The following is a 27810-nucleotide window of genomic DNA, read 5'->3' as shown; positions in this document are numbered from 1 at the left end:
AGGAACCAAATGTAATGAAGTCAGGTCACCACCTAGCAGGTGTTGCTCTGCACTCTGGAGAAGTAGCAAATCTTGCTTGTTCAGTTTCTACAGGGGAGTTGACACAAAAGTGACCATGCAGAAAGGTGAAATCCCCACCTCCTTTAAGTCAACAATACAACTTGCTTAAGTCAGTAGGATATTCTCTGGAGATTTTAAGCTCAGGTAAAGCTCAGATGCTATTTCTTTGTAGTTAAGGATTTCGGTCAAACAAAATCTATTTTTTTTCAGATAATGTGCCTCAGGGGTCTCCTGAGTTATCCCTGTCCCTCAAACTGTTGTGTCTTACTGCCAGAGTGATAACTTGGGCTTGACTTGAATGTGTTCTAATTAAACAGGTATATTGCTGCAGAGTGTCTTTCAGTTCATGGGATAGAATGTGTCAGCAGGGATCACTTGCTGCCGGAGTGCAGCTATTTGTGGGACAGAATGTGCTTTAGTACAGAATAAATGACTGACTGGAACATAAGGCATAAAATCTTAAATTGCTCATATCCCTGTACTGTCATAACTACAATAGCACTTGTAGGACCTGGAGTATGATGGTTATCCCGCAGTGAAAAAAAGGCTAAGTGAGGCAGAATCAAGTTTGAGTTTGAACTGTCTCTCTTAAGAAGTGGTACAATTGTAGACAAGGTCTTGGGAGAAGAGGTTACTACTGGACATGCAGGTTAATATGGGCTTGTTTGCCTGAGGGTGTTTCAGTGCAACAAATTGCTGTATCACATTGTTTTATTGTCTTTTATCCAGTTAACAAATGTAATTTCTCTAAGAGTCAAACCATTCCTTTGCTCATTTTATACATCAGTTAGTTCTCCTGGTAAGTTGCTTTTTTAATATAACTGTGCCACTCTCAAGGCCAGAACCTCTATACAGGTGACAGAGGCACTGAGTGACTGCCTCCTATTTGTTCCCTTCTTGTGCATTGTCACACTGGTCAAGTACTCTGTGATCCATGAGAAGTTGGGAAGTTCTTTCAGTCAGGAAAGTCAACAGCAGAGAGTAATTTGTAGATCAGTCACAGAAAAGACTTTGAAGAGTCCTGAGTCCTCAAAGCCATGTTTTCCATAATAAGCAGTTTAAAATTAGCAACTCTTTTACAAACCCTCTTGTTCTCCTTGAAGCTTTCCCCCTACTTAGTTTCCCACTGTAAAGAGGACAATTTCCAGGTCAGTGTCCTTTTGCTGGTTTCCAGAAGGACATTTCAGTGTTCTGGTCATTGGCAGCAGAAGCAAAGCCAAGAAGCTTCAATGGAAACCAGCACAGGGTATTTGTTGTCCGGGGATGATGCAAGAGCACGGAGCTGAGCGCGGCTGCCGGCCCCCCTCTGCCGGCGGGAGCGACAGAACAGGGACGTGGCCACTCACCTCTAGGGCTCCTTCTTGTTTGTGGCAAGAAATTACTACCCGTTTTCCTCCAAGAGTAATAGTAATCTTCCATGACAAGAGGGATGATTTATGATAAATCAAACTCTTCTCTCCAGTGAGTTACTTCTCTGCCAGTTTTCCAGGCAACGCCTTGCCCCATTGCTGTAGTTGTGACACATTCTCAGGCCCAACCCAGCTGTCTGAAACTATTGTACAGATTTAAAAAAAAAAAAATCCTGCCTGCCTACTCAGAGCTGCACAAGCCCTGATCTGTAATGTGCCTACATGACAGTCCTAGTCCTTGGCTCCACTTATAATTCCTGATCTTAAATGCACTCATGAGAGACTACGAGTCCGTCTAGAAACTTAATATAGTCAAATAGCACATTTTGACTCCAGACTGAACTGCAAAATGGATTTGGGTTTTGGTTTGTTTCTTTCTTTTTTTATAAATTTTCTCTGTTTCTCTGAAATTCTCTCTAAAATTTATAAATTTAAGGCTTCGATCAGGCTAATGGTAGAGAGGACAAAAACCAGAACTACTTGAAGTTAAATTTAATATGTCAGAATGTACCCTATGTACATTCTGCAGTGAGCAAATGGTCGTTGTTCTAAAACTCTGTCCCCTCTGATGTTGATTGTCAGGCAGGACAGTAATCACAGCCTGGCTTCTCTCAGCTGTTGGACAAAAGCAAGAACCCAGGATGTCAGTGAAAGAGGGACAGGAGAGTTTTGGGGTTACTTAATCATTGTACACACCTGCAGCTTCCCCAAAGTGCCATTTTCTACCAGCATTTAGGGGGAAAGTACACATTGTACTGTTAGGCAACACTTGAGTCATTAAAGTAATTCATTGAGATTTAAGTTACTCTAGATCAGGGATGGGCAAATTGACCTTCTTATGACAAACCTATGACAAATGCAAAGTGCAGCTACCCATTTTGTTTGCAACAACAATCACTATGACCAGGTAGAGGCATTGTTCTGTAGTCTGCAGTTATCTCTCCCAGGGTAGTGGACACATTTTTGGTGATTGGCCACAAAGGTCTTTTTATCATGCTGGATACTTCTGAGGAAGTATTTCTGCCTGATTCACAGCCTAATCAGAATTAGGCTGAACTGTTTATTTACTGCTATCTACTAGTGACTTTTCTCAGCAGGTTCTAAGGCAGCTCTGGGGCTCAACAGATGTCTAGAGTAGAGAATTAACTAAAAAAAACAAAAAACAACAAAATATAGGACCCTCCCTGGCCCATAGCAGTTTCTCAGTACCCTTATCAAACTTGCCTTGCATCACGTGTGCTAAGGAGAAGGAAAATAATTTGTGCTGATAAATCTGATTTATGTCTGTTTTCCATCGTGAGCTGCTGCAAAGAAATATGTTGTGGACCTCAGCACTTGGGGGACTGGGAGCTTGCAGCACTGATGATTAGTGGGGTACAGGCTGTGTTGGACGAAATGATGACTGGGACAGCTTGAAACAATGCCCCACCTGGCACAGAATAGATGTGTTCAGCCATGAAGGACCTCTGTGCTTGCCCCTAACAAAGGGAGTTATTTTAAACTTCTGTTCTCTTGCGCATTGCAGGGCTAATTCCACTTAAAAGGAGATAAAATCTGATACTGATGGTTCCATGACTTTCTACTCCCGTAATTGTCTGGTGGTCTGCAGGGTAGGGATGGGATAGCATTGCGAGGTACATGCAGTTGCAGTGCAGCAATTTTTCCACAAGATGCCAGCGTTGGGCCAGCGGTTACAGGCCCTGGCCACGCACCTCCCCGCTGTGCTTGAAGGTTGTGAAGTTGGGTCTCACTAAAATGACTTTCATTTGGTTCCTTCTGAAGTTGCAAAAACTGGATGGCCTGCACAGTGCACAGTGGAGGTACCCTTGCATTATTGAACTCCTCATCAAGTTGTACTGAGCCTTGTGTGTTAAGAGTTGTCAAGACTGAGTTATCTTTCACTCTCATTACTACTGTTACAGCCCTGACACTTCTCAGAAAAGTCACTAGGAACACTTGATAATTGGAGAACTGTTGGCACAGACAGGATCTCTTTCTTCTCAATACACTTCTGCTTCTGTATCTAGTGCTCTGGGATTTTTCATGATTGATCTGTATTATGATAGTTGAAAAGAGACAGTTGGACTGAAATATTTCTTCCATGCCTGGCTGCATTTTCCTTTTTCCTGCAGATGCTGAAAAAGGCTGCCATTTCCTTCATGTCCTGAGTTGTGTTCGGCAGAGCTACAACCCCTCTCTGCCTGAAGTGGTGATGCACCGTGTCTTGGAACTACTGGAGAGTAACAGTGATATTGTCAGCACTATGGAAGGATATTTTATGGTATTTTAAAGAGAAAAAATAAGAAAGAGAGGCTGAGAGACTGTGACAAGCTGTAATTATCTGGTGTGATCTGATCTAGATAGTGGATAAAAAAGAGCCTTTTGATTCTCTAAATGCTTTTTTTGTCCCGCTTTGGAGAAATTGTTCAAATACTTGTTTTAATATTCCTCCTGACTTTCTTGCTAGTGAAAGTGGTACCAAACTGATTCTGGACATTCTAATCTAGCAGGGAAACTGGAAAAGAAACTGTGTTCTTGGAGTAGGATGAGACATTGACCATCCCCACATCTGCATCCAGTGGGCCTAAAGAAAAGTCACTGCTGAAGATCACTGTTTACAGCAGTGGTCATCTCAGGAGATATTTTTCTGGCTTAAAGACTGATCTTGATAATTTTCATGTGGTAATAGCTGTGGATCTTTCTATGTGAACTTGGTAACACCTAGAGAAAGGACACACAAACAGAAGGATTTGCCTGTCCTTCCTGGCAGTGCTGGTGCATCTTTGTCTGTGAAGATGTGTTCCTCAATCCAGACAGCTTTCTCACTACTAAAGCAATCCTCACCATTCTCTGTAAAGTAATATTCAGGAATGGAGTCCTGCATCCCTTCCCCATCCTGCAGCCTTGCCCACTGGTTGTCAAGCATGTCTGCATTCCTCTGTATTCCCATCCATGCTACTGATGCCTGTTGCTGCAATTTCTCTTCAGACCAGAATTCTCAAAATCAGCTACTGTTTTGTTGTTTCAGTTGCTTCGTAGATCACAAATGGTAAAACATAAATTAGATGCTTTGGAAAAGAAAATACAGAAGCCATTGAGACCTACTGTAATTTCCTCTGCCTGTTGCTTTTTGTGTCTTTTATTCTTTGTCACTTTTGTGGTAAAATACTACCCATATCTGTGCTTGCAGAAGAACACAAGGCATAGATGAAACAACGTTGGCCTAAAGAAGGTTACCATGCAAGATTTGATCTGGAATAATTATAACTGTTATGTGCAACAGTTAAAAAGCAAAGTTGTTCAATATTTATGCTTAGAGAGGGCTTGCTGCTGCAGGGGCTTGTCTGTTTAATTAATCTGTTTAATTTATGGTGTGGAGGTGAGACCTTTAACTTGAAAAGAGTACAAAAGATTGAATTTATCCTTTTTTCCTCTGCACCTTCCCTGTAACAGTTGAAACAGCAGACTCCCTGGAGGCAGCTGTAGTGGTAAAGCCCTATATAAGGATTGACATAGCAGGGAAAAATAAACCATATGCATGAGGAAAGCCAGTGAGTAGCCCCATGTGTGCCAGCTCTCTGGTTTGTTATATTATCTGCCTCACTCCAAGCCCTGGCTGCAGTGAGATACAGGCTAAGAGAAAGGCTTGACAAAATATTTGGCATTTGCATTCAGAGGCCCGTGGAAAACTCTGGCCTTAAAGAGACGGTAAGTTTGTTCCTAGTAGAGAACTGTAGGTCAATCATTCATTTGCTGTGTGTTCCCTACTTGCTGCAGGACTCAGGAGTTGATTTCCTCACAGATTTCCCTACTCCTCACATTTCTGCTGTGCTCTGAGTCAGGTACCTTCTAGTCAGACCTTTAATATGGGCCCTGAACAAGTGCTGAAGGGAGGTACCTGTGCAGAAGGAAATAGAAGAGGATTAAGGAAGAATTGTAGAGTGTTTGTTCCTCTCTCCCTCCCCACACCCTGAATAGCTCTGTAAATTGGGGAAAGAAAGCAGATGCTGAGTGAAGTGCTACTGAGGGGAATTGAAACTTTAATTTATGCCTATGAGAAGATCTGGTTGGCCACTGGGGAGATGTGCTTTTAAATTCCTGCTCTGATTGTTGATGACTTTGAAGTGATGCTTAAAAACAAGGCTATCTGTGGAAGAAGTGGCTTGGAATGTGGATCCCTAAATTCAAATTCACTTCAGGAATTGCCCACAATCAAGCAGTAATATAGATAAGTTGCTTATTTGGAATGAATTTGAGGATATTTTAAAGGAAAGTATGAGGTGTTTCAGACCATTTAGAAGAGCATGGCATCTAATTTATGAGACTGTCTTGGCCATTTTCTGTATTAGCAGAAGCTTATTTTGCTGGGAAAGGGTTAAAGGAACAGTGCTAGCTCAATGGGAAAGGTGATCTCCTCTCTTAAGTTAGAAGAAAGACCCTGGTTCTCCTGAGGATGACAGCTGAGTGTGTGGGCTGGAAAAGAGGGGAAAAGAGAGTTTGGAGATCATGTTGCTCTTTAGGATCTCTTTAAAATAAATTAATACCAAAATAGGATTGCATCTTTGGCTTTGCAGTTTGGATAGTTACACGAACTAACGAAAATTCTGTTTCCTCCAACTCTGAGGCTGCACTTAGTGAGTTTTAGATGTGTTTCTTTGTGTAAAGTTCACCTAAAATCTCTGTCCACTGATTTTCTGTGCTTGGAGGTAGAAGAGGCAGACACTTGTATCTGCATCAGTCGTGCCCCTGTTGCAGTTCAAAAGCACTGAACAGCTGTAAAGCCTTGGAGATGAGGTAGAAGGAACTTATCTCAGGAAACACGGGTAAGTTATTCTGGAAAAAACCTGTCCCTGGAAGTTTTTAAGTTGATCCTTGCTGGGAGGGCTCAGCTCCTATGATGGAGGGTGTGTTCTGATGGTGTTTGTTCCCTAAGAACAGGAAAAATAGATTTTTCTCAGATGAGTTGTCTCAGGGAAGTAAGATGAATAAACACAAGAGAGACTATAGTTTTTACAAGAGTGAAAGGTTAAGCTAAAGTTAATGGAGGAGCCTAGATTTAAGCTACACAGATTCTGACTCTCTCTACAGAATAGTTCTGTCTTAAGCTTGCATGCTTTATTTTTTCCACAGTAGCCACCCAGCCCATGTTAACACTTACTCTGGTTGAGAGCATTCCCTCCTGCACCTACAGGGAATACAAGATGCATGTGCCTGCACAGCAGTGCCCCGAGGAGCTGTGGGAGCACAGAGCTCACTGTAGGCTGATTTACCCATTCACTCAGTATCTCTACAGTGTGCTTCTGTGACAGCAGTCTAGACATACCCATGTTGGTATAAGTCACCTTTATGTAAGTCAAACTACACACACTAGGGCTTTTACTGCAAATAAACTGTCTCTCTGTTTAAAGATCATATCCTTAACCAACAGAGTCATATCATGCACACTGTTAAAATTCTTAGACCACACCTATGAAATATTGTGCAGAACATTCAGTGAAAGCATGCTTTCTTGTTTTGTTTAATTTGAAAACTCATTAGGCAACACAATTATTACTGGTTTATTAAAGGACTTAGAAGGTGGTACTTTAATATAAGACTGACAAGTGAGAATTCATGTTGTAGAACTGCTTCATGGCCAGTTCCAGTTTCCATAGCAACAGTTACGGCAGTAAAAGGTAGGTAAGGAAAATGGAATTTTTAAAAGCAGTTGGCATTTCTACATTACCTTTCAAAGGTAAGTTTCCATAGAAATGCAGCACCTCAGAACAAAAATTACCTATGAACCTCAATATTCTATTCTAGCAAAATGCACGGTGATTGCTTTTCTGGTGAGGAAAAAAGGAACAGTTTTACTTTCAGTCCCTGCCCTCTGCTTATGTGAGAGGAGAGATGAGGTTGCTTCATATCTCAGTGTCCCCCTTCAGTAAATTGGGAATAATACAACTCCCCGTGTAGGTCATAAGCCTCATTTTTTTTGTCGTTTTAGTCATTAAAATCTCTATGGGAGCTATTAGAGAAGAACTGTATGGCTGTGTGGGAGAGAGTGAATGGATAGATGCTGGAGTGGGACTTAGGAAAAGTTGTTTTTCTGTTAGTACTAATAGCTTTTTATTTTTCTGCCTCTCTTTCCATGCATATTGCTTTGCTTGTCTTGTCATCTTTCTCTCCAAGGCCTATGGGGCAATGATGATCTCCCAGTTTTTATTTATATCATATTTTTTTCTGAAATCCTATTTCCTCTTATGACTTCTTAGATGACTTCATAAAAATAGAAATCCAGATAAATGAGTTCAGAGTATTCTTGTTCTGAAATCTTTGGATTGTAAATTTGGACCCACGAGGGCATGCCTTTTACACAACCTGCCTGGGAAATGAACTTTACTTTCAAAATAATAAATGACCAAGTTAAATATTGGTGACATGACTAAAAGCTGTTATTGTTTTGGATCTGTGTATACTTGTGTATTCCAGCGATGAAAAACATAAATAGGACTTGCTAATTCATTATTCAAAGTGGGAATTCATCAATGAGCAGCCAGTGAGGCATGGAGCCACACAGAGAATTACAAGACAAAGTACTGGAAATCTGTTTGTCAAAGAAAATGCTGTTTGGTTTACTTTGAGAGTAAGCTGATCCTGTGGGGAAAAGATGTGCCTAGCAAAGATTTGTATCTTTATACTTACCTCTAAATGGGAAAGGGAGCAAGTTCAGATCCCATGGGCACCCTGAATTTTGAAACTTCCTGTCAGTGCAGCACTATGTTCTTTATTGCTGTCTTTCAGCACAGTCTCCAGTCCTCCTGCCCCAACCCTCCAGGCTAGAGCAAAAAAAAAGTTCAGCCACAAAGATAAAAGAATAGTTACAATAATTGGTTACCATCCTCCAGGAGTCCCAGCATTACAGCAACATTTTTGTGGATCCTTGTGGGCAGCAGGGAAATGCTGAGCCAAGGATCTTGGGTTTCATTCCCAGCAATATACCCTGTCAGGCACAGAGACTTTCCCCCTAATGTCTTTCATCTATTCCTGAACTCCGCTCTCCCCTCTGACTCGATTGTCAGGCCCATCATTTCATTCACAGTCACAGATCCTGTCAAAATCCCTTCCTCTATTTTGTTCCCTTTATCTTTCCTAACTCAAATATCCTTGTCAAGATTTGGCAGTTGAAACTTTCAGAATACTCCTCGTGCCTGAGTTGACACTGTTCACAGCCCATTCTGATTCCAGCAGACTGTCCTTTCCTTGTCTAAGCACCAGAAGAGGCAACTTTCTTTCCAGTGTAGTTTGCAGCAGGAAAGAGCTGAAATTTCAGGAAAACAACACTCCTTCCACCCCACCCTCCTGAAGATTTAGTAGCACCCTAAATATTCTGGTGGTAGTTTTTTTGCAGGTATCCAAGTACAAAAAAAACCCTAACAAACCCACAACTAAAAAATAAGAGTCGTGTCTTGCCCAAACCTGAACAATCAGAAGTCACGCCCCTGATAGAAGCTATCTGCCTCTCCCTGCCACTTTCATGTCCCTGCAGATCTCATTGCAGACATGATCTGTAAAGTTGATGTGGACTTCTAGCTTGTGTGTCCCCCAGTTAGTGTGTCTATTTCAGCCTGGTTTTTTTCTGACAAATTGTGACTCTATTCCGATGCAATTATGCTGTGTGTCTGGGCATTTGTCAACCTCCGTCCCACCACCCCAAGTGACTTTGGCTAGTTAAGAGACGTGAAGGACCCTGAACTGTTATGGTCTGGCACATTTGTAGGAAATGGATGTACTGATAGAAGAGGGAAGCCCAAATCAGTGCCTCTGTGAAAGGGAAGGAAGAAAGTCAGACAACACCAGAGAAACCACACACGGGACAATCCCAAAGAACCTGTTCCTGTAACTTCAGCTGCCACAAGAAGTACTTGTTCTGCAAGTGCTCTTTTAAGAAAGGATTGGACAATTTTTGCAGAAGTTTCCTCACAGATATTGCCCTAAGACAGTCATGATGGCAAACTGCAAATCCATTAAAACCTGGTAAAGCTGCATTGTGGTGCAAAGTTGAGCAACTGATTGTTAATGATGCCACCAGCCCATTTCCACTAATATCTTTTAATATGCAATGGAGGCTATACTAATCCAGTCACAGCAATTTACAAGCTGAAACCAGCCCAGATTAACAAGATTGCCTGAGAATAACACAGCCAGGAATTTGCCAGTGAAAGAAATAACCTAAAGGAATGATTTTCAGTAAGTGTTAACTACTGCACACTGCAGTGCCAATTAACCTGGCACAGCATGTCCTACAGCTCTTGTTTTAGCTTGCTTTTTTTGTTATTCACTGGAAGAAGGCACACTCCTTCCCCACCAGCTAGAACTGGAACTCTCTGCCACCTTCACATCACTGCTGGAAACAAGGTAAGATAAATAGCAAATGTATGTCACTGCATAGCAACATGATTAAAGACAGTATGTGCCAAGTCTGTTACTGAGCTGGAAAGTGCATGGTTCCTCCCAGGAGTGGAGACTCCAGCCAAATTTTACAGTGATATTTGGAAATGGGAGGGCGGAATCTATTCCCTCAAATGTCTTCTCCAACAATGGAGTCCTGCAAGTCCTCCAGGCCTAACAGATTTTAACATGTGCTCTTCTTGGCAAGGAACAAAGGTGCTACAGAAATGAAAAGAGTGCTTGGGGCTGGGTTTTTCTCTTGTTGACAATATTGGTCATTTGCTTTGAGAGTGTTGGGTCTTTCCTTGTGTTCATGTAAAACTCTTTGCTATATTGTCCACAAAAGAACCTCTGAGCTGTAACAAGCCAGCTGATGTTCTGAACTACTGCCTACACTGCTGACTAATCTCTCTCATTGTTTTCTGTCCTCACCTTTGTCTTTTTTCCCCCTCAATAAAATCTCTTGAACTTAATTCCTGATTCAAAGAAGTTGTGGTCTCAGTCCTCTTGTGAGTACAGTGATCCAGGACAAACATAACAAGAGCAAACTGATATAGAGAAGAGTTTTTGTTGGAACCCTGAATTTAGGAAAGGATGAGAAATACAGAGGAAGCTGAAGGAGGAGGATTTAGCACAAAGATGTTTGAAATGAGTCCCACTGAAAAAGGCTAAAGAAATAATTGCCTAATGATGCTGTAGACATCTGTTTCAGAACAAGCAGCAGGTGTTGCATGTAATGAAAGCAAGGACTTACACTGTTTTATTTTCTGCAATTAGAAAGCAGAGGAGGAAATGAGGTCAGGAAAAATGGAGTAAGAGAACATTTAGCATAAACAGCTGGGCAAATTTACATAGAGCACAGCAGTATTTATATGCTCTTCCTCTGCCTTCCTTACACTATCCTTGAACAGGTCTGTTCTGCAGAGTATTTTCTCCTTCCTAAAAGTCCAATGCCTTGAGTGCTCAAAGTTATATGTCAAAATGGAAATTGGTCACCAATATGCTTTTGAGGACCAAAATGTACAGGATAATGTAATTGTCACACAGATATTGTCATGAACTGATGAGAATGACCCTGAAGGTAAAGCTGCCCTTGTCTCAGGTGGTCTGTGTGCCTCAGTCACCAGAAAAGTGGCTGAGAAAGCATCCATTACTGAAATGGTTCTTTAGGCTTGCATTCCTGGTGCTGCATGGCCAGGGCTCAACACATGTCTGGATCCAAATAAACACCTGGAATTATGTGGATGGTGTGTCCACTGCTCCAAGCTGAAAAGCACACCTGCACCAGGCCCTGCTAGAGAAACTGTAACTTTGCTTTCCACAAGCCATTTTTTGTTTTGAGATGATCTCATCTCTTGTTACAAGCAATTAACATCCTACAGGGCTTTTTATTTTTCAAGCATCTCCACTACTGCCCTACAAAGTCTAATCCCAGTGTCATGACTGGGGGGAAAAACCAAACTCTTTGTGTCTACCCATGGCATGAGGTTGCTGTTGAGGAGATCCAAAAGTGCTTTTACTACAGAAGTCTCTCAGTTGGGAAAACCACTTTGCTTTTGTATGACGATAACAAAACAAAATTTAATGCATTCCACTGCTGAGTGGTAGAGGTTGGATGTTACATATTCTTCTTACAGTGCCAAGCTTGTGTGCTCATCACCTGTGTTCAAACTGCAATTCCATGAGCAATTTTTCATAAGGTTTTGTTTGTACGTTTTTATAGTTCACAGTCTGTCAGTCAAATGTTTTCTAGTCTGGATATTGCCAGATAAATTATTCTACTTTCTCTAGGGACTGTGCAGCCAAATAAAATTACTGTTTGGTTTCAGAAAGGGTTGAATGAGTAAAAATAGTAAACAAATAAATTCAAATTTCAAAAGGGGTTGGCAGAAATTTTAAATCTCAGTGTCCATGTATGTATCTGCAGAGGTAACATGGGAAGAAAATGCAAAGATTGACTTTATTTTAACAAGCCCATGTTATCAATAATGGTGATTACCGTGTTTTTTTTTGCAGAGGATAAAGCAGAAACCAGTCTCAAAATGTGCTGTTTTGAGAACAGTGAGCATGCTGAAGTCAGGGATAGCATCCGGGAAGAAACCTGAGGAATCCAAATCCAAACTCGTGATCAGTTTGGTAAACTTCAGCTGTCTCAAATGTAAGCCTGACACATATATCATAAAGAAACGTGTTGCTTGGGCTTGCTTTATTTTTTTAAGCGCTTCAAGAGATATCTACAAAGCCTCTGTAAAAATGGAAAAGTACAAGGTGTACATGGATGCAAAGCAGTGTGCAGTGTGCTGATACCACCCTAAACACCGTGCAGGGCACACACCACAGTGACAAATCCTTCATCCACAACTGCTAAGAGAGGACTGAAAACTAATGTTAGTCATGAAAGGGTTAAACTGTAAGATAGCTGCTTCAAGGAAAGGATGATCTATAATTTAAGTCCAGAGGGTGAAGCAGCTCTTTCATAATGTAAGTAAAAGCTGTTATACCGTTGGAAAAGCATGTGCACTGCCTGCAGAAGGAATGATTATTTTGGTTTTTCCATTATACTAGATTGCACAGAGGGGCTGACAAAGCAGCACTCTCTGCTGAGGAGGCTGGGGGGGGAAGGGGCACAAAGATACTGTACTAGAGGAGGGGGGACTTGCTCTGCTAGCACTGCTGCTGGTTCCTTTGGCTGCCTTCTACCATATTAGCTGGGCCTATTTATCTCCAGAGTGAATTTCATTTGAAGAACAGTAATCTCCCAAGAAGATGAAATGCAATTGGCTTTAAAAAAATAAGAAAAAAGATCACACGACGCTTTGTTTCGGAGTTTGAAATTTGAATGCCAGACAGGCTCTACCATTCCTGTCATTCCTATCAAAGGCCATGTATGTTGAAATGCTGAAGTGGAGGGACTGCATGGAAAGCAGTCTTTTTAAGAAGCTGAGGTTTTGTAAGTACAGAAGCTGAGATGGGAGTGTAACAAAGGCTCTGTGTTGTGCTGTTGCACATCAGAGCCAATAAAACCCTAAGGGGCACATCTCTAGTACCATGTCTAGCAGATTATGCATGCAACTCCAGTTGCCAGTAATGAGTTGTGTGGCTAATCTGTCATGCACAGCACTGCACAGTTCCCCTTCCCCCAAGGGGCTGAGCTCATGGCATTTTACTTCCCCCCAGGGTGCTGAGCACCGTTACAGTCCCTTCAGTTAGTGGGACAGGAAAACACTGTGTTCCACCTGGGTGCTCAGTCAGAAAACAGAAAGGAAAATCATCTTTAACAACAACTCCAGCCACCACAGACAGGGCTGTTAACCCAGCATGGTTAACATTCAGGGGCAGTTACCTACCTACAGTGACATGCCATGAATTAATAAGAGGCATTAAAAATGGCCCTAATGGAGCACAGAAAAACCTGACCCTTGTTTTATTTTCTCACTGATTTAACGATCCAAGTGTTTTCAATTTACAACTCAAATGCTTATTTACAAAAAAATTGCCAGCATGACAGAGTCCTCTTGAAATATGAAAACTCAAGTCATGCTCCAGCTCTGACAACATCACACACACACATTCTGTCACGCATCAGCTTTTGCTGTAATTGGAGCAGAGTCCAGGCTGCTGGGCTGTAGCTGCACTAGGTCTGTGAGGCTAATGTGATTACCTGCTTGTTCAAAAAAAGTGAAAGAAGAATCTTTGCCCCAATACCCACCTAGCAAAACAGTAGAAAAAAAGGTTTTAAAAATGGCTGGTTTATTTCAGCCTTCAGAAGCTGAATTTCTCAGGGTGTTCCTCAGGTGAATTTTATCAGAAGCATGAGTCTTTGAAGGTGAGTTATTAAATCAGCAGTTAATATTTATACTAATATATGTGTTAAAATTGTTGTAATAGCAGTGATGTTCCCATGCAATTATAGGACTTTGGTAATTGGGGCTTTAAGAAAAAAAAAATTAAATACTAGGAGTTGTAGCACTAAAATCTCCAGACTTATTTTCCCACAAATTAACAGTGTTTCAGCCTTGTGTTCATGGCCTGGGTCAGGTACAGGCTGTTCTGCACGTGGGGCTGGGCAGGCACCCAGCCTGCTGTGCTCCTCGTTGCATACCCAGGCTCGCTTCCATTCAGCCCCAGCAGCTGGAGCCCAGCTCTCCAACACAAGGCTGGGAAGCGCCATCAGCTTCAATTTCCCAGCTGCTGCCTAAGACAGGAGCAGATTTTCCCAAGCCTGCAGCATAATAAGGGGTTTTGGTTATTTTTCTGCCAGCTTTGCAATACTTGAGAGATTGGACTCCCACTAGACTGGGTGTTGTACATGTTTTAAAAGAACTATCCATGCCCCTGGCAACACACATTTTTCCTACGTGCATGGACAGATGCAGCAAGCAAACAAGGAGAGCAGGAGGTGGCTGTGAGCACAAACCCATCAGATAATAGAGGAGGAGGGGGACAGAGGTGCAAAGGCTGGCCAGGCTTCACAGGCGGGATGGGTGTGGAGCAGAGGAGAATCAAATGGTGCTGAACAGAGGGAAGGGGAGCAGTGGAGCAGATGCCATGAAAGAACGGGGTAGACACCAAAGGGCCACAAACCCCAAGGCACCCGTCTCAGGTTTGGTTGAAAACTGAAACTCCTTCCTTACAAGAGCAGATGAGAAGAGTATCAGTAAAAAGATGCCAATCAGTAAGAATGTCAGGCTGGGGGAGGGTGTCTGGAGAATGATGTATTTTGTCTCTCCCTCACAATGACATGTTTTGAAAGCTGTTTTAAAACAAACCCTGAGTGTTCAACAGTGGATGGGACCTTTTTTTTTTTTTTTTTGACAGGTTGATAGGAGAAGGGGATGGAATGTGTGATGTGTATTGATAATGGTTCACAGGGAAGAGGCATCCAAGACCCGAAACACTGGCCACATCAGGAATATTTTTATCAATGGGTTATTTGAATATTTACATTTTGAAGAAAGAATCTTCTTTGTTTGCTCTGCACACCAGGGACTTCTTGGCCAGTCTAAACAGCAAAGGTTTCTAATGTAAATAATTGTTCTTCTGCCTTGTGTCATGCATGAGGATTAGAGGTGGGAAGTCCCTCAAAGAAGAGAAGAGGGTGCCTTGAAGAAGATAAGCCTCAGAAGTGCCAACGGAAGTACATGAGGTTTTCCCCTCTGTCTCATGTATACCCGTGCACCTCCTGGGGAGCGATGCAGGGATTTTAGCGTTTTATGTCAGGTCATTTATTTTGGTAAACTGTGTATATTAGCAGAGGAGGGAGGAGAAGGCTGGCTCAGAGCATCTGTCCTTGTCACTGCACCAGCAGATACCTGGCTCCCACCTGGCAATAGCTGATATCTTGTGCACTGATGGGCTGCTCCTGCCTTTTTTTTTTTTTTTCCCCTTTTTCTCCCCCCCTTAAGCTGCTTGTGGAAACTTGCTATGTTCTGAAAACAGCCACTTTTTTATGCCAGCCTTCCGGCCCAAATACCTAAGGCTTTGTGACTCTGGTGTCTGTCTCATGATTATTGTTTCAGGGCCAGTAACATTGTAAAAGTTCTGTTTCAGAAATTGTGACTAGAGCACGTCAAAGGAAATCACATTGAGATGGACTGTTCTGACTGTAAATGAGAAGCTTATTTTGCCAGGAGCTGGTCCTCTTTGCACTCCTGGGCTGGCAGGTCTTGAGCCATCAGCAGCACTCTGGAATCTTACTGGAAAATCTGCATGGGCTGCTCTTCAAGAGACTTCAGAGGAAGGAGAGATCTTAGTAATTTCAGTTAATTTGGTGAATAGCTAATGCATGTCATAAAACAAGCTGAGGGCTGGAAGATCACATTGAAGTTCCCATATCTGACGTAACTTTAAAATAATCATATGCAAATTAATTATGCATTATTGAAAAGAAAAAAAACCCAAACACCTGAAATTTCTGGGGCAAGCTCTTCTTGGCACGGGACTGAGGAAGATGATACCCTTTTACCTGTGCATGTATATACAAAGAGCTGAAATAGCTCTAAAAAGCCCTCATACTAGCGGGTCTGTGCAACCTTCTCCAGCTGCGATGCCTGTGTGTCCCTGCGGGACAGGGCAGCGGGGACCTTCCCAAGCGGCGGCCGACCTTGAGCTCCCCGCTGGAGCCTGGTGGGAGCGGGCTCGGCCCTTCACCCGCGGGTTCCGGCGTGGCCTTGGCCGCTCGGGGAGGGCCCTTCGGGACCCTTTCGGCGGTGGAGGGCCCGGGGGCTTCCCCTGCCCCGGCCGCCCCTTCCCCCGCGCTCCCCTCGAGGCCGGGCCGCGGTGTCCGGGCAGCGAGCGGGGGCTCTGCCCGGGCCCGGGGGCAGCCGCCCGCCCTCTCCGGCACGGGGGGCGGTGGCTCCCGTCCCGCCGGAGCCCCCGCTGCCACCCGGGGGCGGAGCCGCCGGCCCGGCCCCTCCCGCCGCCGCAGTGGCCGCGCAGCCCCGGGGCAGCGGGCAGGGAGCGGAGCCGGGCTGGGCTGGGCTGCTGCGAGCGGGGAGACGCCGCCGCCGCCGCCGCGGCAGGGGCGGAGCCGGCAGCGGGGCATCCTCCCTTGGCCGTGTCCCTGCCGCCCGCCCGGCATCGCCGCGGCGGGCAGCGCGGCGGAGGGTGCTGCCAGCGCCGGCAGGGAGCGAAGATGCTGTCCTACAGCGTGCTGGACGCCAACGTGGTGGACGTGGAGAAGCGGAGGAACCCCTCGAAGCACTATGTGAGTGCCGGCGGGGCGCGGGGGTGCGCACGTGTGAGGGGGGACGGGACGGGCGCGGAGCGGTGCCCGGAGCGGTGCCCGGAGCCGTGCCCGCAGCCGTGCCCGGAGCGGTGCCCGCAGCCGTGCCCGCAGCCGTGCCCGCAGCCGTCCCTCCCCTCCCTGCGGGCGAGACGCCGGCCCCAGGTGAGGCGCCCGCGGGGCTCCCCGCGGCCTCTCGCTCTGGAGGTGCGGCTCTTCTTCCTCACCCGCTTTCACCCCGTTCGGTTCTTGGCCCGTTTCAAGGTTACCATTCTGAAGTTTCCTTCTGTTCCTCCTCACTAGTCCCAGGGCAGGACGGGGCAGGTCTCCCGGGTCCCCAGGCTGTCCCCGTCTTGGCCGGGGTGCGCGGTGCGGAGCGGAGCGAGGTTCGGCTGCGGCGGGGCTGGGGTCGGGCAGCCGGCGGTGCTGAGCGCATCTTTGCTCGTTCTCACCCCTAAGTTACATTCAGACCTTTTTTTGAGGGGGCAGTCTGTCTGCATGCTTACCAAGGCAGACTCGGCGTTTGGATCTCTTTTATCTCTCTTTCACCTTCTTCCTTTCACACCTTACTGCCAATAGCACAGCATTAGAGGAGAGTTTTTAACAATTTTCCCAGGCTCCTGTGTTGCAGCCTGTCATGTGGAGGTGTCTCTGCCTGAAGGAGTTTGCAGCATGCAGTCAGTAGCTTTTCTCTCTCCACATTAGTAGTGTCTTTGCTTCTCTGTCTCTCACTGTTTCTGGGTTTTAGTTGCACCAAATCCTTTAACTGTTTCTCAAGATACAACATGTATTTTAAAGCACAGAAAGCTGGATTTTGACTATAGAGATGGTAGATCCTCCAGCTTTGGTAAGGAAAAGCCTGAGGGAGTATTGTATCTGGTGTGAAATTGCTCTGAGTATACTGTGTTTCCTGGCATTGTGTGTCTGCCAGATTTCTCCAGAGCTGATCAGCAGCTGAATGGATTGTTGAAAAGATAAGGCCAAAGACTGGACATAAACCTTTATATTAGTGTTGCATATCACTGAGGTTTTTCCTCGGAGGCTTAAACCATAATCCCGTTTAAGGCTAGAGGGCACTATGCTGCTGGGAGATGCAGTCCTGTAAAGCTGAAGCTCTCATCTACTGTGGAATTAAGCATCTTGTGACCAGTTCATAAACTGGAAGTTTTAGGTCTTAAATCCTCCCAGGTTGCAGCTGGACCTGTGCGTTTAGTCTATTATGCCCTCACTGCTTCCAGGTGGGAAAGGCTTCTCTGGTTTTTGCAGACTCTCCTGTGGACTGACACAGCTGCAGGGTGTTATCTCACACGAAAGGTGGTGGCAATTCAGCATCAGAAAAGTACATCTGCCAGGCACCGAAATACACAAAAGAACTGGTAACAGTATCTTCCAGTCTCTTGGATTGCTGACAGAAATTGATGCTGTTAATTTCTTGTTTGCTGGAAAATGACCAGAAAACGAGGATTTAAACCCTGTGTTTACAGGATTTGAAAGAAAATATTTCCTGTGTTTACCTGTAAAACACATCTTTTTCCTCGATGATCGTTGTCATTGCATTTTAATAAACAGTAACCGAGACTGTTCCAAGAAGGTCTCTTCAATGCTTCTAGTGGCAAATTTGTTTCTTTCCCATTACCCTTCTCACTGTACACCTTTACTGATATGCTCTTCTGTACAATAGTTCCACACCTCTGTGTGCCCAGTTCTTGGCCCAAACCCCACAAACTAAATGATTTCTTTGGGTGATGAATGGTGTGTCTGCCTTTCGTCCCACTTAGTTTCCATCTGTGGCTGTACAGTATTCAGCACAATGGGGTCATCTGTCTTTGGCTGGGGTAACTCACTGAATGTGGACCTATGCTGTCAAAGAATTTAATTCCCTGGGTCTGACCCATTGGTTGCTGTTACTTTGGTTCTGTGCTCTATTTTAACATGAAATGAGTATTTTCTTCTAAGGTTAATATAAGCATTACTTAGGATTTAGCTCTCTCCATTGCCTGTGGATAGTTTGGAGAGTGCAAAGCTTTATGTTCTGTGCTCTATGTGGCTTTGAAGTATCAAAAAGCTTTTCTATCTCCAGCATCCATAAATGTCTTCATGCCAAGACTTCAGGCCATGCAAACGTGCCTTGGCATCAGATTAATGATGTGCTTCTCTGGTGGATGGTGACCTAAGTATTGCAGGTGTTCTAGTATTACTCTCCTTTTAATTGTGATCTTTCAGGACCATAGTGGAACCTAGGCATTGTGAGCACGTGGAGAGGGCTAAATGTGAGTAGCACATAAGCCCCTGCACTGCTTGGCTTAGCTGCCAGGAGTCATTGCCTGGAGCAGGTGTCTTTCATGACATGAGCACAGCTTTTGTGGCTTTGACTAAAGAAAGTAGACAGGGTTACATACCCTCTGCTATGATCCTGTGTGTGTGAAACTTCTGGAGAGTTTAATACCTCACTGGAAGTTGAACAGGGCTCTGCCGGGGGGAATAGATTAAAATCTTGGCTCCAATGCTACTTGATAGGAGCCCAGCCAGTTCTCTACCCTCTTCTGGGAAATTCTTACTGGGGAAGGAGTCTGCAGTGCTTCTCTCTGCATCACAGAGCACAACACCACCTGGCTGGCTGGGGGCCCTGGCTGGCAGCATGTGAAAGGATAAACAGAAGGTTGGATCAATAACCACATGCCTTTTGTATGGTATATCCCCAGCACAAGCTACTGCTGCTCTTAGAGCTTTTGGCTTTCCAAATTAGTTTCCTATTTCTCAATTCTGATAATTTTTTAAAAATGAATTTGCACATGCTAATACTTCAAAAAAATGTTAAATCTCTTTGCTTTCTCCCTTCCCTTTTCTTTTAACAAAAACAATATCAGGAAGGTCAAGTCTGGGTTTGTTGGAAAGACCCCTGATGCAACAGGGGTCACACATTGGCTGAGCAGTGCTGCAGTGAAGCTGGGTGGATTAGGACAGTGCAGTTAGTGGTTGAAGGTGCTAGTTAATCATTCTGAAGAGAAAAAGCTGGTAGCAAAATCCAAATCCCTTTTCTGGCCCCTGCTAAGCATTAAATAGTCAGAAACCCTCTTTTCTCAGTTGATGAGGTCTGATCTGTTTATGGGGTAGCTTCTCTGGCTTTTGGTCTGAAATTGTGATTGTCTGAACCAAGCATGAAATGATCCCAAACCAGAAGTGCATTCTGTATTTCAAAGGATCCACTGTTGATGCTTACCTCCTTCAGCCATCCATCGTGGAGGTTAGAGGACACCTCCCCTCCCCTCCCCTCCCTCTGCTCCCAGCTTATCTTCAGGCAGATAGCTTACCCTTTACCCAAATGTCTATCTCCTTTAGCAGCCCTGCAGGGAGCCTCTGCCTGCCAGATGTGCTTGATCTTGCTCCCAGGGAGATGAGATTGGGTTTGCACCTTCACCTGTTCACTGCTTTGCAGACCTGGGTGATGGCAAACATTCATTAGAAGCCAGATGATGAGGATCCCCCACCCCCTCTCCTACCACTTGCTTTTCTGCTGGGGACTGAGCACTTACTGATGTGCATTATCTCACCAGACATTTATATGCTTGAGGTAATTTCTGAGGTCTCTTAAGTGTGCCTGTGTTATCCCAAGGGCAGGGATGGATACATCAGTAGAGATTTTCTCTTTCAGCACTGCTCTACTCCTGTTGCAGTTGGGCTTTGTGTGTTTTTCAGCTTTGTCTGGCACAGAAGTAAAGTAAAACGCTCTTGGCTTACAAGTGGCTGCTCTGCCTCCTTCCAGTTAGACTGAGCTGCACTGCTGATTTCAGTCATCTGAGATGCCTGTATACTGTCCCAGTTCCTCCCCAGGGTAATTGTTTCCTAATGCCACCTCTGAATGCCTCGAGATCTCTTGTAGGAATGTCCCTGCTGCATGGATATGGTTGCTGACCTCCTCAGGGTAGTGGCATTGCTGACTTTTAAGGGACTGAGTTCTGCTGTGTAGAGTTTCAGCACTGCTCCCAGGAGAACATGAGTGTGCTTGTCACAAATGACCTGTTGTAAAATGTCAGCATGCTTTGAAGAAAAATCTTGTACTGCTAGGGTCAAGCTCTGCTCCTTGTCTCTTGGCTGCTCCTGCTTTTACTGCTCAGACTCGAGCAACTCCGACACGATCAGGAATCTTCATGGCTTTATTCTCTTTGCTGCAAGCTGCTCTTTATACAGTGGCCAGCACTGGTGGGGAGAGTCTGGACATGGTTTAGTGGCGAGGGTCTTTGTTCCTGTGTCAGTATGCCCTGGAGAAGGAACTGCTACCTTGGGAGAAGGAACTGAATTCTTCCTGCTTGGCTCAAATGAGTTGTCCCATGCAACTTGAGGCTGCTTCAGTGCAGCTGGGGAGCCCAGCAGATCAAGGAGCACTCCCAGTTCTTTCTTCCAGCAGAGCTTTGGGCTGGTAACATCCAGCCAAGAGACAGTGGTATCTGAATTCAACAGTTTGCAAAGCAAATGTCTGTCTCCAGCCTTTGGAATTATAGATAGATTATCTATCAGTAGAGAGGCAAGGTAGCTGTCCTGATGTGTGGTGATCAAGGCAGGATGAAATAATCCAGAGGCTTTATGTCCCAGCAGGCTGCCTGCACTGGCTCCCCTGTGGTTGAGTGTGCTGGGAGAGCAGCTAAATGAAAGTTCAGGGAAAAGCAAGTCCATGAGCTGGGGACAACAGCTTCAAAGCCTCCAAGCTCCATTTTAGAAACTATGAAGATGCTGCTGTTGACTTTCACTGGGACTTGGTTGCCAGGGAGATGATGTCCTAAGAGACAGCACAAATGCTGTTGGCTGCTGACAGCTGCAAGTGACCACGAGAGCCCTGTCTGGGGTCAGTGCCTGGTGCAATTCAACTTGATGGGTTGTAGTCAAAATTACACCAGTCTCACTGCTTTGAATAAAAAGTGAGAGGGACTGAGACACCAAATCATGGAGAGAGAGATGTACAGACATCCTAAGAAAGCAATTGTTGGAATAGGAAAGAGAGCCCAGACTTCCTGGATCCCAGAGCAGCTTGTCTGTTCGTCTCACCCACACCCCTGGCCCTTAAAGAGCCAGCTCCAAGGCATTGCCTCCTCCTGTCCCTGCCAGGTAGGATATGTGCTGGTACCCTCACTGGAAACACCAGGCAAGAAGTTAAGTGGTTGACCCAAAGCCACCCGTCAAGTGTGTGTAGCATTTTATGTTATTTTCTTTGGCTTTCAAAGCAGTCTTGCAATTACCTGATAAAAAATGCACAGTCTGAAAAAATACTACTCTCGTATTCATTCATTGTCTTCCTCAAAACCCATTTCCCATTTTATATGGATTAAACAGGAAGAGGGATTCAATGTGACCCTACCTGAGGCAGGAGGTGACGTACGAGCTCTCTAATTTAGTCATTTGGGAGGAAGCAGCTGGACCTTCTAATGTGAAATGGTTTTCTTTTTTTTGATCTTCCTTTTTCATGCTGTATCCTCTTAATCTGTGCCTGCTCACGCAAAGGGAGCTGGTCCCCAGGAACCACGGGGAAGAGCAGGATCATGAGAGGGGCTGGCAGCACCGCGTGTTGTGTGACATTGTGAGGCTGAAATCTTTCATGTAGCCAGAGCAGACACCTCGCCTGCAGCGTGCTGTGTAAATATTGCATGGAGGAGGCAGAGAGCAGCACAGTAGCATACTGTTTGAAATTGGTGGTGTCTGCTGTTTAATCAGGTAGTGTCAAAGCCAAATGCAGTCAAGTTGATGGAAAAAACCCTCCTAGTAACTTTCCTGGGCTTTGGTTCACACCTCTAGAGAGGCTTTATTGAAACTTTTACTGAGAAGTTTGTAATTACTAAGTTTTTTAATATAGTGCATTCTCCTTTGTCTTTACTTTAAAAGCAAAAATTCAGTCTCCAGGATCTGTTTCTTCCTCTCTTTTGGGCAGGGACATCATCACATTTGGGGTGTGGAGGGTAAAGCAAAAGGAAACCAGGTGATTTTCTTCACCTCAAAGGATTTTAAAGTGGAATATCTTTCAGCTTAGTTAGAGCCTTCCCACTTTAGAGCTCTCACTCTTTGCTCCACCTTCAAGATAAATATACAGCAATAATAATAATAATAAACTCCTTCAAACATACATTAATGAGATGTCAGTTATATTCTCATTGCATGTATTTATAAATGTGGGGCAAGGATTGGAATGCTTAAGAGCATTTATTACAAAGCAAGGATGCTTTTGCACTAAAACGTGTGCAGACAGACCTGAGAGATGGTGTCTGCACTGGGCTGTTGGGGACAGGTGATGACAGCCAGGGACAGGGAGCAGTGAGACAGCCTCAACCAGCTGAACAGGTCATTGTCTGGGCATAGTGGTAACCCAAGCTACTGTCTGGTCAGCATTTAGGCCTTGTTGCAAAAAATGGGCATAAGAAAGGATAATAACCTTTAGATTACCCCGGGGTGAAGGTAGAGCAAATAAATATGCTGTTCATTGTAGTAGTAACTGAAAGTGCTTGAATGTAGTGATGATATTAATTGGTGCTCTGATGCTTTTTGGTTTTTACAAGGCTCCTTCTTATTCCATTTTTTGGAAGAGAAGCTCAATGTGTAGATAGCCAACCAAGTCCTTGGATGGGAGCGTTCTCCTTTTGTGGGCAGAATACAATATTCCCAACTTTGTGTCTCCATCAGAATGTCACAGTTTGCACTGGTTTGCTGAGTGCATTCCAAGTTGGTCATAGCAGACATGGACAGCTCTGGGTGTACCATGGCTTCACAACAAAGCTCTAATTCTGTATTGTTATAATGAAACTTCTTCAGTTTCTTTGAGTTGACTCACTGGATAGGATAAAATATTCCTGGACTCTAAGTGTCCATGAACGTGTGTGTGGTCCCACACATAGAGTGTTTAAAGGCTGACTGGCAGCAATAGTGTTTTGCTGCGTTGCTGGCACTGTGTCTCTGACCGATGGGGTGTGTTTTGTTTTTCCTATAAACCACGCTGGCTAAACGCAGGGATGCACTGGGCTCTGGTGCTCTCAGTAGTCAGTAGCATGGTTTTATGGGCTTGATGCAAACTTGTTTACAAGGAAAACACCCCTATCTCTGTTCATGGGGAGAAACAAGCCAAATCTCTACTAACCATAGCTGTGTTTAAACAAGAGCTCCACACTGCCATTCTGTCTCCTTTACAGCTGTCTTCCAAGCTGCCCCAGAAGTGCTGGTTCTCCACTGTCCAGGACATGCCTCTAAATGCAAATTTTAACACATGAAGTTCATAAATCACCCCGAGGGCTTTGAACAAATATCCAGTGTGATACACACAGGACATTGTGCAGTGTGGTAGAAGAGCCTTTACCAGTGTGGCCTTTAGGCTCTCTGGATCTCAGTGTGCTCTGCTGCAAAGCCAACAAGATTTACTCATCTTTTATAAAGTGTAGAGATGCAGGTGTTACCTCAGGGCTGACTGCTGACATCAGTTTTGAAACCCCCAAGTTTGGGTCATCTTCCTCTAGGGGCAGGGCTGCCCTGGGAGCTGAGGCTCTGGCGTGGCCAAGGTCAGGCTGTTATCCAGAAATGGGAGCGAGGCCGAGCTTCCCTGGCAGTGCTCAGGTAGTGCATGGGATGACATAAGAGCTACATTCCCCTCTGAGGAAACACATCTAGGATGCCAGCCATGCTTGTTGACTCTGAGCCTGTTCCCTATGGCCTTTCCTCCCTGTCTTGGAGTCCCAGGGTCTGTGGAAGTGTTTGAGGTGAAGCATGGATATGGTCTTTCTGGGAGTAGCCCTTGGCAGTGGGCTACTGGCTGCTGCTGTCTGTTCTCTCTGGTGTCTCTGCATTACCTCAGAAAAGCTCCCTGGCACAGGTGAAATCTTCTTTCCAGGCATTCTTACACCCTCGGGGCTTGGTGCAACAGAGAACATCTCAATTACTGCTTTCCTAGCTCTGTGAAGATGAGATTTCTAATTGCTCCCTCAGCATCCTGTGAGATTTTCCTATTCTTTGACTAAGGTTGTTTATTATTTATACATTAACTCATGCGTGTATTTTTTTGTGCCTAGAAGGTTATTCCTGATTTTCCCCTCTCCACTAGGTGCAAGCCTGCCAGTAAACCCTTCTGACCCCAAGCAAAATACTTTGAAAATCAGTTTTAAGTGCTTTTCAATTCCCTTGCCCTGCTTTGCTGCTTTGAGCTGAGTATATTTCCTTTGCCTGAAAATTTGATGCTTTGACACCTGCCTCATCTTGAGCAGCCTGAGCTGAGAGGTGGTTTTTCCTGTGGTGGATGGTAGAAGAGGCTCCTGATCTGCAGAATCAGGGCAGCTGGCGCAGCTGGCACAGGCCTCTGAGTGGGAGGCCTGTAGTTTCCCAGAGCTATCACTCCAGCAACTTTCACTGGCATTAAAATCACTTAGAATTTAAAAACAAACAAACAAGGATATGTGGAGTATTTTTCTGGAAGAAAGCCATAGAGAGCAGATTAAGTGCATGTCCCTCTTCCCATCTCCCAGACATGTCACAGGAAGGCAGTTCAGCATTTTCCTCAGTGGGATTAAAACAGGCTCTGGAGGTGGCTTCTGGGATGGGACAGAGGAAAGCCAGCAACAGGAAGGAAACTCTGTGTGTGTGTGTTTTATAAATATGTCTATATCAGGTGAAACTGTCGAGAAACCCTGAAACAGCACTGATGGTAATATGGCTTTTTATTAACCAAAGGCTGCTTATTTTCAGTTAATAACAAGATATTGTTAGAAAAGAATAAAAAGTGACTTGGTTCTAGAGGAACATCCATGCTGGTTTTCCATGTACCAGAAAGCAGCAATCCTGTACCTTATGCATTTTACAAGCCCTGAATGTCCTGAACAAGTTCTTTTTTACCCTGGTCCCCTCAAATTCAGCTATGCTTTCCTCTAACCTTTCAGCAAAAAGTGTTTTTATAAAGACTACCCAGGATGTTTTACTTCAGAGAAATCTAGCACTAGCCACTTCTGGAATACTCTCACTTGAAGCATATGGAGGAGTGTTTTGGCTGTTACTGTTCAGGAAGAAATTTTCTGTTTAAAATTTTGCTGCTGTCTTTGTGATTGTAGCAGCCTGTGTCAAAACTCTGCACTGTTTTGAAGAAGCAGCTTTCCACCTGTTTCTGAGCTGGGCAGCTGTAGCTTGCATTTCATCATTTAATACCGACATCCCCAGTATAAATAGTTCCATTTAAACTAAAAATCTTGTCAGTGAATTTTCCATGGGTAGCAACCCTTGGAGACTGCAGGTGTGGTCTGTGCGGCAGAGTCTGCCCGTCTGTCCTTAAACCTCCCTCTGGCTGTAAGGACCTTTTGAACAGCAAAGGCAATTTGCTGGTGGCACTGGAGGGTGACTGTACAAGTGTGTGAGGCACTGTCTTGGTGGGATCTCCTGTTTTGAAATAACTGGGGCTCTGGCCCGAGGGAGCAGGGTCTGAGGACTCACGGCTGGGGATGGGAACAAGGCACTGCTGCTCAGCCCCTGGGCCTCCTGCTGATGGTGTTGGGTTTTCTGCCACCCCCTGAGCTGTAAGATGGTACATCTGCATGCCCTGGTGTTGGCCACAATGACCATTGGGGTTGCTGTTTTACAGAATTCTTCTCTTGGTACGTTGAGGGAGTGTGCAGGTGTTTGGTGGGGATGGGGGTTTTGATGCGAGATCTTTCTCTGTGTGTACACACACGTGCTTCGCTTTGTTTTGACTTCTGTATTGCTCTGCACTGGAGCAAGAGGAGGACATGGTCAAAGAAATGAGGTGGAAAGGAGAGGTTTGCAATTGGTTCCATTAGAGCTGATGCCACAGTTCTAGCCAGACCCTAAGAATATTCTTTTATTCTTCCAATTTTTTCTCCTCCTTCTGGCAAGCTCTAACACTGCCCACAGCATGGGGTTATTTCCCATTGTCTTAATTCTGGAGCTTTAGGTGCTCTGCCAAATGAAGTAGTGCTGGACTGAAAAGCATCTTATGGGCAGATCCTTCCTCTGGGATTTGAGGGTCTGTGGAAGACTGAGAGCATAGCACTGATGTTTTTACCACTCCTGAGGAAAGGTTACCCAGCACTTTCCCTGTGTGCCAAGGGCTTTGTGGGGCTCTGCCCATCATGTTATCTCTGCAGTGATTCTGAACCATCAGGGCCCTGGTTCATTTGAGAAGAGTGAGATTGTTCTCTACCAGGCACTGGCATTTATGGGGTTCCAGGTATCCTTTGTTGGGATCTTGTGTGGAGCTAAAAGTTCTTGGCTGTTGTCTTACTGTGTGTGAGAGGCGTTGGCTGGGTTATGATAAAGAGTTTGACTCAGATGAGGGTGAGGGTGCAACTGGCCATGTGAATTGGTTCACATCAGACTTGCAATGATCCTGAGGAATCAAATGAAGAAATAATGTCCACTGTTTGTATTTGTGTAAAGAGAGATACTGTAGTTACTATTAGCAAAGGCCTGACAATCAAAATTGTGTTTTATCTGCCAGCAGCCTGTCCTGCCTGGCCCTTCATCAACCTTCTGCATCTGGGCAACGTGAGCTGCAGCAGATCTTGGTCAAACCTCTATTGCCAGAAGGCCAATGTGCTCCCTACTGTACGTTGTGGCAGAAGGGGTTAAACAGAACTGCAGTAAATGCTGAGGTGACATGGGAACGCTCTTCAGCTGACGTCCTTGTGAGCCTCTCGGTGACATCAAACTCCTGGACCATTTCCAGTGGAGCTTGGCCTTGCCCCAGTGACAATAGATGTTAATCTGTTGGCTTGTCAAAAAAACGTGTTAGTGGTTTTTTACAGATCCATTTCCAACCCTCAGATTTCCCTGCTAGTAAACACAGCATTATGTCATTGTTTTACCAGGAGCCAAGCACCAAAGCCAACTTTGCAGTGCTCTCATCAGCAAGTGTCCATTCACTTTGGAGCTTTATCTGAGTTCCCAGGCTTTTTTCCCACTGTTGCCCATGTTCTGGTCTCTGTGTCCATCAAACACCTCTGATGGTTTATGGGGAATGTGTAGGGTCTAGCAGTTGTGGGTAGCACTTTCCAGTATGTTTGTGTCAGGTGAGGCTCCTCTACCTGCTTAGCAAAAATGCCTTGGTTTGTAAACCTTGATCTTCTGGTTATGTTAGCCAAGACAAACTCTTGGATTCTACGTGTAAAACAGGGTGAAGGGTTTTGCAGCCCAGCCTTGCTTCTGGTTGATAAAATAATA

The 27810-nt window shown here is 44.8% G+C and overlaps 2 protein-coding genes across 7 annotated transcripts in view; both read left to right on the top strand.

The window, feature by feature from the left end:
• The window catches only part of STN1 (STN1 subunit of CST complex), a 46007-nt gene extending 33943 nt beyond the window's left edge, over positions 1 to 12064 (top strand). For 2 of the 3 annotated variants that reach the window (XM_064431217.1, XM_064431218.1), the window contains exon 10: positions 3602 to 7883. In XM_064431217.1, coding sequence (XP_064287287.1) covers positions 3602 to 3759 — 158 coding nt within the window. In that variant the 3' untranslated portion in view covers positions 3760 to 7883. Of the gene's footprint in view, positions 1 to 3601; positions 7884 to 11915 lie in introns of those variants that run through there. The other variant, XM_064431219.1, reaches the window with a different exon arrangement.
• Positions 12065 to 16386: 4322 nt separating this feature from the next.
• The window catches only part of SH3PXD2A (SH3 and PX domains 2A), a 246683-nt gene continuing 235259 nt past the window's right edge, over positions 16387 to 27810 (top strand). For 2 of the 4 annotated variants that reach the window (XM_064431204.1, XM_064431202.1), the window contains exon 1: positions 16388 to 16605. In XM_064431204.1, the coding sequence (XP_064287274.1) occupies positions 16534 to 16605 (72 nt within the window). In that variant the 5' untranslated portion in view covers positions 16388 to 16533. Of the gene's footprint in view, positions 16606 to 27810 lie in introns of all 4 variants that reach the window. The other 2 variants (XM_064431203.1, XM_064431205.1) reach the window with 2 other exon arrangements.

This window comes from Passer domesticus, chromosome 8 (assembly GCF_036417665.1).
Source record: "Passer domesticus isolate bPasDom1 chromosome 8, bPasDom1.hap1, whole genome shotgun sequence".
Classification (NCBI taxonomy): domain Eukaryota; kingdom Metazoa; phylum Chordata; class Aves; order Passeriformes; family Passeridae; genus Passer; species Passer domesticus.
The sequence above is the reverse complement of the archived record's forward strand: the minus strand, read 5'-3'. Positions and strand labels throughout refer to the sequence as shown.